General features: G+C 35.3%; 1 protein-coding gene across 1 annotated transcript in view; it reads left to right on the forward strand.

Moving 5' to 3' along the window:
• Top3alpha (topoisomerase 3-alpha) overlaps positions 1 to 15,510 on the forward strand; it is a 137,838-nt gene that overhangs the window by 91,603 nt on the left and 30,725 nt on the right. Inside the window, exons 16-17 of the mRNA XM_081731377.1 lie at positions 5,620 to 5,739; positions 14,229 to 14,310. Of these exons, the coding sequence (XP_081587503.1) occupies positions 5,620 to 5,739; positions 14,229 to 14,310 (202 nt within the window). The remainder of the gene's footprint in view (positions 1 to 5,619; positions 5,740 to 14,228; positions 14,311 to 15,510) is intronic.

Raw genomic sequence — 15,510 nt, forward strand, 5'->3', positions numbered from 1 at the left:
CTGGGGATCGTGCAGGCCATAGTACTGGTCCGTTCCTCCCGACCCATTTCCCATTGAAATGCGTGTTCAAATACTGCTCCACTCTCCGCACACAATGGGGTGACACTCCATCTAACTGCAGCCACATTCTTTGTCGTGTCTGTAAGTCAACATCCTCAAGCAAAAATGGCAAATCGTGTCTGAGGAAGTCCAGAAAAATCGTGTCACCAGTTACGTTTCGATCGAAAAAGTGTGGACCAATTTTGTATCCATTGACAATGCCACACCAGACATTAATAGTCCAACGGTGTTGAGCATCTACTGCCCTATGCCAACGAGGATTGACATCTGATCAGTAGTGACAGTTATGCCTAAGAAAGAAAGAAAGAAAGAACATTTCTACACGTTTCCCGTGCCCACTGACAAAACTCCATACGGTGTAACTTGTCGTTTGCAGTAAGGGCTTGAGTTAGAGTTATGTGATAGGCACGATATTTTACCTTTTTCAGGAGCCTAAGGGCAGTTCTTCTAGGTATCCCTATTTCCCTCTCCATCTGCCTACTACTAATATGGGGATTGATGTGAATTGCTGCTAAAATAGTTATCATTCGTCCATCATTATCGTAGTTGCGAGCTGACCTTACACGCATCAGGCGACCCTCACGGGCTCTTACTTCAATATGTCGGATCACTATATGGTTTGGTGGCCGTCGATCTGGATAGCGGGTTTGATATTAAGCAGCAGCTTGACGATAATTTTTGCGACATTCACCCAAATTAAGTAGGATGTCAACAATTTCGTTTGGAGTATAATCAGTCATATTCTTATGAACGACAATATTTCAGACAGTCATAAAGAAAGTAAGAAGTACAACAACAACTACTAATACTAATTCGTAGAGATAATAAGAATACGTACGAAAAAGTGTTTGTCCGACAGTTACATAAGTAGTCACTCTACACCTTTGGTTTTGGCAGATCTACTACTAACACTGTCTCTCATTTAACTCATTTAACAGGCTTCGTCTGTAGAGTCTTTGTTCGAAACTTGGAGGCAGCATGTATTGTACCGATGTGTGTGTATTGAGCACAAGTGTCTGTTGAACCAATACGAATGAGGCAACGGGGGTGCGTCTGATCTATGACGGCCTTCTACACGAGGATTCAGGAACAACGCTAATAACCGCAATTACTACGAACGTTTTTGTGTACAAAGTACTGGTACTTCGTTATTTCATAAGTCAAACAACAATGTTTTATTTATTTTGATTTCTGAAAACTATATTTTTCAGATGGGTTTGAGAGTTTTGCTTGGAGCTTTAGAGCTCATGCGCAATGTGCTGTAGCAAGAGACTTGAATTTAGTTTATCACGTTTAGTCATCTAAAGCCCAGGCCGGATGAGAGAAGCACGGATGAGGAAAGTCAGCGCCCGTGGACTTTTACAGACGGTTCCATCCTGACATTCGTCTAGTGGAACTGAAAAAACAGATACTCGCACTCAGAATGTCCGACCGGACAACGATTCGGGCGTACGATTGACCTACCCAATGCTGTTTGGAAGGCAGACTTCAGGGATACAGAATTGATGCACTGAGTTAATGCGAATGGCCACAGTTACATTTTGATTAACTATTAGCACTCATATCATATTGTAAGCTTCAGGGATGAAACGGTGCGTACGTATATCCTCGAAATACTTTACGAATAACAAGCACGCATTTCATTATTGGCGAAGGAGATTGGCAAATTCACATGTTTGTAAGTTCCAGCAACTGCATTATTCGACAACTTCTTTCGTATAACGTTCCTTCTGTTTTCGCATCAAATCATACTCAAGCACACAGATATGCGTTACCATTCATATAAAATTTCACCTTTTTTAGTCACTACATCGTCATCCTTACAAACAAATTTTTCAACCACACCATACCTATTTATAGCGTAGCCTTAATTTGCGAATTAAAGTAGAGTTCTCATGTAAACTTTCACAGTTACTTTCCACCCCACTCACATACAGAGCACAGGGAGAGATTATTTTGCACGACTTGGATTTCTCTCTATACATTATGGCAATTTCACTCTAACATTTTTATTTCTGTTGTATTATTCTCGAGCCATGGAATGCCGTCCGTGGTTTTCCTATTTAAGTTTGGTGATCTTCATTTATCTCTAACCGTATTCATATTATGGGCACTAGACGTTTTCTTAGACACAGTCACCATGTCTTGGATCATTTTAAAAACGGTGTCTAATGTCGAAAATATTCATACAGAAGCTGTTTAATATTCCTTTGTCTATCTAACGTGATGTTACTCGCTTCAAGTTGCTATTTGAAATTTTCAAGTTGGCCCCGGATACCCTTCAGTTGACCCTTGTAGTCATCCCGATACCTCTCGAAGTGCCTCACGTCAGTTACCTACTCCAGTTTTTCTTCTGTTGATTTATCTCCAATCGCTTTCATACTACGGGTACTACACCTTTTCTCTGACACGAATACTATGTTTCGGCGGCCTTTTGAGAACAGTGCCATTTCACCTCAATCGTTTTCTCCTGCAAGATGTTTGATTTTGCAAGATTTATCGAACGAGGTACCACTCGACTCATGTTACTATTTGAAATTTTGAAATTAGCCCCCAAGACCCCTTCAGGGAGGCCACTGGGATCACACGGACCACACCATTCGATATGCCTTATGATATTTACGTATTTCAGTTTTGTTCCATTCATTTACCTTTCATGCTTTTCATACTACGGGTACTGGAGTTTTCGAACCACATCATAGCGGCCATTTTGAAACTGGTGCTCCATATGGAACAGCTTTTGGCACAGCGTTACTTAGTTTCTTAAGACCTTTCGAACGAGGTATTACTCGACCCATGTTCCCATTTGACATTTCAAAGTTAGCCCCCGTTCCCCCCATTTACGGGGGGCGGAGAGGGGTACTTTTGGCGGAATTGGGTTTCCCCCTTAGCAATATATAACGTGTACTTCAAACATTTCTTTCATGTTTTATCATTTTTCAGATATTTCCGTGGATTGATTAAAATGGCCCACCCTGTATATAGATATTGTCCCTATATATCTCCAACATCAGAATAAAAAAGGACCCTCCCCCCTAACGAAAAGTTGAGACGTATTGGCAATTCTGTCTCTTTTATGTTTTTCGCGAGAGTGACAAGTACTTTTACATGTCCCGGTAAACGCTTCCCCCTCCCCCTGAGACCACCTGGTTCGAATTTAAAAAAAAACGCTTCGTCTTGATCTGGGGCCTAGACCAAGGTACCCGTGACCAAATTTTGGTAACTCGGTCCACTCGTCTGATCCCCAGGCCGCACACATACACAAAGTCAGAGAAACACACAAACAAACTCAATTTTATTTATATTAGATTCTTTGCTCAATAATTGTGCAGATGAAAGATTTGAAAAGTACAAAATCTGGTCATTGTAGAACTAATAAATAATAGAAAATTTAGTATACATCAACAAATTCTTCCATACGGCAAACTGAATGACTTGATATCCACCTTTCCAACACTTTTTGCTCAGATCAGCTTAAGAATGAACTTATCAACTTACGTTCCGATAGTAACCAACACATTTCTCTTCCCGAATACTTAAAATATATTCTCAGCAATGAACTTCAAAGCGTATATCAGGGAGACAACAAAGCTGCTAAATATGGTATTGAGCTTTCCATCAACTTCAGTTTTTTTAAAACATTCATTGAGTGCCCTGAAAAGAGTGAAAACTTACTTAACGAACAGCATGACAAATTATGAACACTTCCTGAATTACGGACACTCTCTGAATTACGGACACAATAACGAACTTGGTGTGGAAGCTTTGTAGGATACCTGAATTCAAAGAAAGAGCTATTAATATTTTCGCCGAAATGAACAACAGGGTATGGAGCTCATTTACAAGACTGTAAGGTGTTAGGTAAGCTAGGCCCTATTTGATATTAGGTTAGGTGTTGTAACGTGTTTTACTTTTTTTTTTTTTTTTTTTTTTTTTTTTTTTTTTTTTTTTTTTTGCAGCTCATTTCTAAGGTATTTAGAAATGACTATCCCTAAAGAGGGTATGGGCAAATGTGGTACCATTCAGAAATCTATACTTCGGAAAAAGAAATACTATACACCAAATTTCATTAATTGTAAAGTTTTATACTTAAAGGAACAGAGTATACATTTATTGGAAAGAATATTGAAAACTCAAACATTAATACTATATTTATGAATTATCAGGGGTCAGCTTACTTGGAATAGTGATTAGTGTATATCAGCATCCTTTATACAGTACGAAATATCAGAACTAAAAATAGAAGTAAAAAGCAAATACCCTACATTGCTCAGTGTAGAGCGTTCACCTCTGCCGCATGGGTTCCTTCGAGCCAAGTGAGCGTAGTGGTGGACAAACACCATGTGCATGGATTTTCTCAAAGTTCTTCCGTCTCCTCCATTTCACCATTTCATTCATTTCTCATCACCGTCTCCTTTAGCCTAGCCAGCATAATTGTGAGACGTAAAACTTCAAGATTTAATTTCACATGTATGTCCATATTGTAAAATTTATATCCCAATCAGCACCATATTTAGGCTTCTTGATGAACAAGTACAAAAATCATAGATGTTCTTGAAGTTTACGTGTTTCTTCCTTCATCATCTGTTTTTCTATAATTTACTAATTTACTTGTCTTTATTTTTTTAAATCGTTTCTATTATAAGATATAATCGTGGGACTTAAAAACTAAATATTATTGAATAATTTTTCTTAGCAATCAACCAAGATTTAAATGCTTTTAACGAAATTTGAACCCATATTCTACTTACATCAGATTTTATTTGGAATGAAATGCATTAGTACATGTTAAGTTTTATGAAGTGTAATATTAAATATGCACATGAAGAAATAATAAACACTTCTGACCAGAGTATATACACTTGTTTATTAAAAACTAAATTACAGTGTAACGGTTTCGACAAGTTAACGTTGTCTTCATCAGACACTAACTGAAAGAGATATCTTAGAGCGTAGATATTTATACTAAAAGTGAAAGTACTCAAATTCTAAGTACGCTCTAAGATATCTCTTTCAGTTAGTGTCTGATGAAGACAACGTTAAGTTGTCGAAACCGTTACACTGTAATTTGGTTTTTAATAAACAAGTGTATATACTCTGGTCAGAAGTGTTTATTATTTTTTTAGTGAGTTCCAGAGTCGTGATGGATAGAGTTGCATGTACATGAAGCAAAAGGAAAACTCTTCGTAAAAGTAAATGTATTAGGATTCTTGTTTTTAATATTAATTGCCCCAGAACCTCCTAATAAATTTAAAATTAATGTATTATGTTAGTTATAACCTTGTGAAGATGTAGAAATACTAAGAATATATGATCTTTCCTTGATTGGAAGACTATTGTTTTACAAAGTGAAAGACGCAGGTCACCTAGAGAAAGTAAGACTTCTTGCCGCATCGTATTCAGCAAGTTCCGAAAACCATAATCAGCAAAGTTCCGTTAAAAAATCTAATGTAGTCAAATGTAGAAGAGTTCAATGTAATGTAAATATCGGGGTACTTAGAAGTGCCCACCACAGATCTTATATAATGTATTAATATATTTCATGGTTTGTTATAAAAGGGAGACAGTTTTACAAATGTGCAAAACCACAAGGTCAGGGCTGCAATTTCTTTATGTGGGCTGACCATGATGATAGTGCTACATCCAGAGGGCCTTTAGTGGAATCCGTCCATAATAGCTGTAAGTATTAGAATAAGTTCTTATCGTATTAACTATTTTCATTAAAGTTAATTATTTCATTTAGTCTATAATATATAAATATGATTAATGTTGACGTCTAGATACTAATTATAGACAGCTGTAACTTACCTCGGAGCATAATGTGCTGAGGAGAAACAAGTATAGTCCCGTATCTTGTTGCTCTTGCAAACAAAACTCACAGATCCATTTAAATTGTAGCCCTTCTGAAAATCATAATTATAGTAATAATAACAATAACAATCAACATTTACAGACCAAAACTATATCCACGAAGAAATCAAATATCAATTAAAAGCAGGGAATTTATGTTGTAAGATATTATTCAGTCCAAACTTTTTTTGTCTTCGCGAATTCTGTCGAAGAATTTGAAGCTTAAAATATATAAAAAGATAGACAAATATTCGGACCCAAGAGGAACAGAACTGGGGATTTGTGGAAACTTTATAACGAGGAAATGCATTTTTTTTAAAACCTAATCGGGAAAGGACCATGAATATCTAGGTGCAGATAGAGGACAATATTAAGATGGATCTCGTAGAAATAGAAATAGAAAACTGGATTCAGTTGGCTAAGAACAGAAGTCAGCAGAGAGATTTTGTAAACGCGGCATTAAACCTTGGAGCTCCATAGGACATAGACTTGTTTTAATAAAATAATGATAATATTTTTTTTTTCGGTGCTGCAAGCAGCTTGTAATAAGAAAACTACTGCACTTTGTGTAGTGTCAGAGTACAATATTGTGGTAACTTAAGGTATAAAAAAATTTAAAAAAAGACAAGAAAGAAAGCTGATGAAAAATGTAATGTAAATAAAAATCAATTTAGCAGAATAATTCCCTTGCCATACTGTTAAAATGTTCAAGCTTTCAATCTAATTAAAACAAATAAAGAATATGATATGAACAGCAACTACGTTTTAGCTGAATGTTGTTAACGTTATCACTTAAAGTAATCAATTAGATCTCATTAAACTTTACCTATTTAATAGGTTGGTCTAAAATTTATCTATTGAAAGAATCTATCATCATTTTAATTTAATTTGATTTGATTTTTGAATTTAGCTTCCCTTTCAACAGCGTGGATATCTGAGATGTAGACCTACAGCTCAACGTAGGATCCGAACCACTTAAGCTTCCGACAGGAATCAAACCCAGGTCTCCCACGTCAGCCTTTTTAAAAATTGACATTTCCAGTATAGAGGAACTACAATCGTATAATCTCTTATACTGTATTTGACACTTTCAAGCCAGTGTTAGGAAATAGTCACTATTATATATCTGGTGCTGCCATATACTCTATCCCTCAGAAAAAGTCAACCATATAGCAATTGATGACGGATCATAATGTATTTTCTGGTACCATATAGCATTCGCACCAACAGATAGTTATTCAGTATGCCTTTTCTCGGACTTCACTCATCTCCGCGAATAGTCCGACCACTCATCTATTGCCACATGCCCCACCTCCAGTAGTATGAATGCTTCTGTCTGCATCAAATCTGTTTCTAGAGCTTCAAGATTGCGATGAAGTTTAGAGTAGGCATTTTTCCCCAAAAATGTTTCATGATCGGTAATTCAAACTGCCTGAAGGCCCATCATCATTGATGATAAAGTCAGACACATTAAACACCATCTAAGTTGTGTTGTTTTTGCCCTGTGCGCAGCTATGGAATCTTGGAATGTCCAGTGTTGCTCAGCAAACAGTGTGATGCTTAAAGACCTCACAACACTCCAACACATCACTTTGATAATTGACGGCACGCGTTTTAATCCTTGCGTCGCAGAAATGCATCGTCAGTGGGCTCATGAGAGCTATATGCATGCGCTCTTATTTTGGTGGTCATTTTTTTCCTTCACAGGTTATATATATATATATATATATATATATATATATATATATATATATATATATATATATATATATATATATATATATTAACGGCGTTAATACCTGCTTGTGTCCTTGTTTTACGTGGCTGACTTGTTCTTGTCTATCAATAACAGAAGACGTTTCATTGTACCGGTTAAAGGCATAACACTCCTTTGATTTATAGCTATTTTAAAGCTCCCAAAATCTTGACTGCTGTCTTGTTATACTTGTATAGCACAATTGCAGCAATGCAGTTCTCTTTGACTCCCTATTCCATCTTCAATATACCTGCTGCCACTCAACTGGTGCTGTGTATCGTCCTGAGCCATATGTTCGTGAGTTACGTGTATCAACTCCTCAGCTTCATCTGTATTCTAGAGACCTCTGGAAGTAGGAACAAAATATATGGCAATACTGGTATTTTATTCAGTATCTTTTAATTGCAAACTTCGTCAAAAACTTGTCTTCTGGTAGTAAGGCTCTTTAAAATCCAGTACTCATAGCGTAATAATTCATCTTGATTTCAGGGTGCGCGGGGGCTCAGTGGTAGAGCGTTCACCTCCGGTGCTTGGGGTCCCTGGTTCGATTCCAGCTCGCGCCGTGTGGACTTTATGGTGGACAAACACCGTGCTCGTGGGTTTTCTCGGGGTTCTCCCGTTTCCTCCCACTTTCTTCATTCCACCATTTAATTCATTTCTCATCATCACCGTCTCCTTTAGCCTAACCGCCATAACCGTGGGACGTAAAACTTAAAGATGTCATTTCATTTTTATTTCAAACTATAACAGTCTATTTGCAAGTTTCTGTTCTGCTTATCAAAATTTTAGGAACCCTGTTCGATATTACTGATCCTGATCCTAATTTTGGCTTTACAGGTACGTCGTATTAATATACATACGTTTTATCTCTTTGAAAAACAGGCTACTGTTTAAAAATAAAACCTACTATTCTTATAATGATAACAGAACTTTAACTGTCTATCAATACTAACATGATATTGAGTTCTGTTTGTATCATAATCCTTGATTTTTAGGAAAATTACTTCTCCACTACATATTTATTGTATCCAGATGTGTAGCAGGTAGTCATCATACTCATTGTTGTCTGGTCTGAACAATTTCTTATCATAAACATATAAAGATATATCACATTTTGCAAGAGATCATTTAAAATAGAGAAAATAAAATAAAAAAGGCCCTAAGGCAAGCATTTGGGAAGAGCAGGAGAACAATTGCATCCCCCTGAGTTTGAAAAATATGTGTTTTCATCACTTGTGTACTAATATACTAAAAAAACCGTGAAATGCTTATATAAATGGAGAATGTTGACCCTTCTAGCAAAATCTGAGGTGACGCTGCTGCCCCAAGGGTGACCTTTAGGATATCCTATTTCATAATTAGCTTGACCGAGAATGTGTATTGAATATAATAATAATAATAATAATAATAATAAGTGTATGTTTCTAAGCTAGAACAGCATCAATCAAATACAGTACTTTGTCAATTCAGAATCTAGTATATTAAGAACTATATATATATATATATATATATACTTCTTCTATGCATGTAAATATAAATGTAATGAACAAATGATGTATATGATAAAATGGACTAAAGTACTGAAAATACTTTCAGGTTGTGAAAGAAAGTAATTGATTTTAGCTGTGAAGTAAATAGTAGAGTATTATATTCTTTAATTATGGAATTCGGAACTAATTCCATTCTGCTAGTATTTCTTGATTATACAGCTATTAGATGTAGCTTTTTAAAAAAAATTTATATATTTATTTTTACGGATTGCCAGTTTGGTGATATGCATGACAAGTGATGACATACACCAGTTTAAAAGAAAAAAAATGTCTATAAGTCAGAAGGAAAAAGAGTTGCAAATGGAATTGAATAAAATTAAAAACAAGTATAATAAATTCCTTTACTGAAAGCCCTGCAAAAGAATGAAGAAGACATCATTGATTTGTGGGTATATCCATATCAAATCAACTAATGATGGTTGGTGACAAAATTTATTATTTTGTGTCCAGTAAGTTGTACATATTTAAAGAGCTGAAAACAAGCGTTCATTCATTTTTTAGATGTTCAGTTTTCTTTCGAATGGTCATTTTGTATAGGCGCGTGAGCGTATTTTACAAAGGTTTGCGGTAAACACATGTAGCTCCGTTATTATTGAAGATACTGATTTCAAACAAAAAACATTTTAAAGAAAATTAAATATACTATATTATGTGTCCAGTACACATTTAAGCCTACTACTACATTACAAATAAGTTTAAAAAATATTGACAGTTAAAGTTTAAAAAATGCAAATTGTTATTTTTGAAATCAAAAAATTAAAGAAAAAATAAGACTCACCGTTAATTCTTTTTCTAGATATAGACTTCATAGTATGCTACTTCCTAAAAATACAGTTTGACACTTGAGAGTCTCGTCCTTTCTTCGTCATAGGTTTTCGAATTTCAATTTTTCGAAAATCGACTACGTTTAACCTAAATATTTCAAAAGAAATATACTTGAAAAATCTGAAATTTTTCAAAAACAGTTGCTATTTGCGTAATAATAAGTGATTAAAATTAGAACACTGAGACTTGACTAGTTTTTGAGGTGTATTCTTTTTTCTTCTTTTTAATGTGACGCAATTCTATTTATTAGAAACTAAAGCAAAATTAAACTGATGGTTCATTCTACAGTTAAGTTATATATGTTAGGTATTAAAACATAGTTCAATTCAGTTGTGCATTTTGTTTTACTGTAATAATATTTTACTTGGACAGGTCGATTGTTAATCATGTTTTGAAGGAAATAGTTGATAAATAGTAAATACTGTTTTTCCTTTCTATAGTTTTTGAAGTTATGCAATTAGTAGTCGAGACCCACTTTATTAATATGAGTTCGTATTTAATTTAAGCAAAATACAAAAGAATACAAACAAAAGCACTTTAAAATTGGTGCGCAGCCAAACAATCGTTAGCCGGCTACCTCTGTGTTAAAGCTAATACATCTTCCGCTGACCACAACTTTCCATCCATTTTATTTATGTATCATCAGAAGAAGTGCAAGGAAACAGCATTACGCTACAGAAGAGATGTAATTCTTGCAGGCAAATTCCGCAGACAAGGTCATTTCGTAGTTTTGTACCTCTAACACAAACAAAAATCAAATGTTATGTATGCTCATATTCAAAATAGTTTACTGATTACAGCACTACAGCAATTCCAAAAGAAAGCGTGCTGTTATTGAAAATACAGGATACCATAGCGTGCATTTACGACAAGAGCTGGTAAATCAAGAAAATTGAAGAAACAAATGAGGAAAACAGCGATCTTTTTATTGATTTTTTTGATCCACTGGCCCCAGAATTTCTTTTCAAATCTGTAGAGATGACAAAGTTTGAGTACCAGTTAGTAAGATCTTAAAAAAGCTGCCACCATTAGAGTTAACAACTGTAATATTTTCGAACAACTATGAACAGAAATCAGTTATGTTTTCAACAGTGGTATTTTAAGAATATAAAAGGAGAAGGATTAACAGTGGTGTGAGTCTTTGCCTCAAGTGTGAACTGTATAAATAATACAGTCAAACCTTTCAATTACGAACACCGGTGGGACATGATTATATGTCCCTAAAGATGCCTGTTATAAAAATTTAGTCTACTCACATGTTCTGTGATACTTCTATGCAGGATACACTTAATTCATTGGTTTAAGTGTAAATATAGATTAATATCGAAATACTGTATTCACTGTTCAAATCATTATGTGAATGAGGGGAAAATCTCCACCTGTAAAGAAACGAAAGTGTTGCTGGGAAGTATATACGCAAAATATAATGCGTGTGATAATTGTCTTCTCAAATGCAAGTCGCACCTCTATAGAGGTCCCTTTATTAACTTACTAAATGAATTATACGTAGGTTGGATAAAAAGTAGTGGCAACACTTCTCACATTAGATGTTTGCTTCTAAGCACTACAAAAGTTCCGTAGCTGATAAAGGAATGTGAGGCGATGAAGTGTGGCGAGTGCTAACGACTGTGTATTTATTCAGTCAAAAGCAGCAGTCCCGGAGGAAAGTGGAATCGCCATAACAGTATGTTTCGAAAAGACTAACAATGCGCATGGATCAAGATTGAAGTGACGCGTGGGTACAGTGTACAGCAATGTTTTCAGGTATTTCATGACGCCTTCCTCACTAAAATGAAAGAACTACTTCGCAGGAAGCACTGCGACACAAGAGAAGCCATCATCTATGCCATATGGCAATCCCTGCGAGACATCGACTAAAAATTGACGCATTGGCGGGGTACGACGCTTCCCACACTTGTGGCAGAAGATGATAGAGATGGGAGGCGATTACATTGAAGGAATGGAACAGGTATTCTGTGCCTAAAGCCAGGCACAAATCATAACATTAGTTTTTATTCAATCCTTGTAAGTAAAAGTAACCCAGTGAGAACATGCAACATTATTAATTAACTAGCCGAAATGTCCGTTCTTGGCACCGGGAGAATAGTTTATGGAAAATATTTAAATAATGGTAAAAACCCATTAGATATTCTACTTCGAAGGAATTTGAACTCTTGTCCCCCTTAGAATATGCTTTTTAATCAAGTAACAGGACAGATTTCCAGCTTGAGGTAGGTACTTACGTACTGTTTCAAAATAACGGTTGCCACGTAATGCGATCACAAACAATAAGTAAAATAGTTTCCAATGCGAGGAAATAAATCATAGAAAATGCACCCTACCCCTCTTAAAACGAGAACTCTTCTAAAACGTTGGAACACGGGTCCGCTTATTTTTAATGAGGAATTTATACCAAGTTTCACTTTCATAACTTGACAGGATCATGAGAAAGTCAGTTTTTCTTATAAATGTTGACTTCCGTCCGTTCCCTCCTTTAGGATACACATTTTACTCAAAGTAATATGATAAAATAAAGAAAAGCAGTCCAAAGGAGGTAATATCTATATTCAGAAATTCATTTCAAACCGTTCAGCTGTTTTCCTGTGATGTGATCACAAACAAGATCCTTTTTATCTTTATATAATAGATACTAAAATTGTGGGCAAGACTAACCAAACATGACAGTTTATGAATTTCTTCAGAAAAAGTTTGCAATAGCTGTCTCCCGTGTAATCTAGTGAAGGATAGTTTTTGATCGAAATATTCTTGTAACTGTTAGACCAGTAGAAGCATTAATTGAAGTTTTTATTTTTAAATTCAATATAAAATTTTCTGTGCTAAATACATATGAGTTGACAAGAATGTCTGTCCGTTATGAAGAGATTACTGAAACGTTGGAAGTAAAACAGACTGCTCGTGTGAGTAAAAGGGAGGGTTTTCTTCCATAAAAATACACATTTTCACCGGGATAAAAAGTGTGTCTATATTATGGAGGTTTCCGGTATTGAGAGATGTTCGTTAAGGGAAGTGTCACTGTGTGTATATGCTAGGATAGATTATTAATGTATTATTTCGATTTACAACACAGTTTCTATCATATATGCACAGCGCACCACATCTTGTGATTTAGTACATAAAGATAAAAAATGCAACTCAAAGACTAGTCAAGTCTCAGTGTTCAAATTTTAACCAGTTATACTATGCTGATAGCAATTGATTTGTGAAAATTTCAGATTTTTCAAGTGTGTCGCTATTAAAATATTTCAAGTTGAAAATAGACGATTTTCGAGAAATCGCGAATCAATCGAAGACCATAACGAATAAAGAATGAGGCTCTCACTTTTCAAACTCTTTTAGGAAATAATATAATACGGAGTCTATATCTAGAAAAACAATTAATGGTGAATGTTGTATTTTTCTTTAAAATTTTTAATTTCAAAGATGACGATGTTCGTTTTTCAAATTTTAACTTTCAACAATTTTTTAAAAGTATTTGCAGTGTAGTAGGCTTTAATGTGCATTGGACATAAAATGTAGTACATTTCATTCTCTTTTAAATAGTTAGACCGCGGTGGCTCAGTGCTAGAGCGTTCACCTCTGGTGCTTGGGGTCCCTGGTTCGATCCCAGCTCGCCCTAAGTGAACTTCGTGGTGGACAAACACCGTGTATATGGGTTTCCTCAGGGTTCTCCCGTTTCCTCCCACTTTCTTCATTCCACCATTTCACTCATTTCTCATCATCACCGTTTCCTTTAGCCTAACCGGCATAATCGTGGGACGTAAACGTCAAAGATTTCATTTCATTTCATTTTTTCTTTTAAATATTTAGTATTTGTTTGAAATTAACATCTTAAAAACTAACGGAGCGACAGCGTTTATTACAAACCTTTGTAAACTACAAAATATGCTTACGCGCTTATACAAAACAGTTGCTCAAAAGAAAACTGAACACCTAAAAAATGAATGAATGCTTGTTTTTAGCTCTTTAAATATAGTACAACTTTGTATACGAAAATTTAAAAAAAAATAAATTTTGTCAGTAATCTTTTAATCTGAAATTGGGTGATTTCAAACTGATTGACCGTTGTTTGTTTATTAATCATATATATATTAATGTGTTGAACAGAATGCGATTTGTGTTATTTTATGTATTTATTTACTTATTTACTTTTTTTTTTTTAATTTCAGTTGACAATGGTGCAAATACAGTAAATTATAATGACACAGGACCTGACAATGTAGTATGCTATTGCGGAATACCTGCTAAAAGGTAATTCATAAATAACAGAATATCGCATTTGTGTCAGCTATAATTTTTAAATAAGTGAATGTATATTTTATATTTAGAAATATTATCGTTTATGACGTATTGTGTGCGGAATTATCATTAAAAGCAAGCTATGATGATGTCAATAGCAACAATTTTTAAAGTGAGAAATTTTACTAAAAATTTATATTTTTTTACACTAGAGGTACAACATTGAAATTCTAAGAGTGAAAATGTACGATTGGTCCGGATATCGAACCCAGGTCTCTTGCTTCCCTTGCCGGAGGGTACAACATGCTAGCCAGCGCGCTACTGCACACCTTTCACAAGTACAACAATATATGCGTGACTGGTCTGTGGAAGAACTGAGTAGTTTAGTAATTAGTGTATCGTTACGGTAAGCCGGAAACTCAAGTTCAGTTATGGAATCAACGACACATTTCCAAATTTTAGCAGCATTTTTTGTTGTTGTTTTGTTTTTAATGCTTTCAGTGTGTACATCTTCATATTTCTAACTGTTCTAGTATCCCAGCTTGTACACTTAGAGATTTTCTGACTAGTATTTTAGTAAGTCGTTCTCCCCGGTGTTTTCAGTTTTCTCGTGAAATTCTTTTTGAACATAACCTTGCTGATTGTTCTGTTCTACCAGAAATTAATATTTTTTCTAAATATATTAGTGCATACGTATGGTTATCAAAATAACAGATAGCGCTTGAAGAAAATTAAATTTAGTTCATGGACCATCATTATTCTGCAAAATAGCTGTAATTCGTCTTGTACTGGAGGCATATATGTCATGAATAGTTTCTAAATTGCAACCTGACTGTGGATGTTCATGTTATGCAACCCGCATCGGACTGTGATTGTCGCAATAGGCTCTTCCAAATGCTGATTGAGTTCTGCAGTCACTTAACGCATTCGCTCTATGGTCTTCGGTGACAATCTTCTTCAGTGCTCGGCGATCCCTGTCATTGTGTCTACTCATCCGTCCACAATTACTCATCGTTGATGTTGTTTTACCATGAGTACTGTAGGCCGTCAGCACACGGACCACCTTAGACACATCTGTACCAAATAACCACTCATCCACAATTTGTCCCCTTAAAAACTACATTTGTCGTCTGTGTACCCCCTTCAATACACACCTTCGTTCTACCCTAGCTGACATAATACAAATAATCACCTCACAAACCACTTACAAGG

The sequence above is a fragment of the Thermobia domestica genome, chromosome 11 (genome assembly GCF_964235325.1).
Source record: "Thermobia domestica chromosome 11, izTheDome1.hap1.1, whole genome shotgun sequence".
Classification (NCBI taxonomy): Eukaryota; Metazoa; Arthropoda; class Insecta; order Zygentoma; family Lepismatidae; genus Thermobia; species Thermobia domestica.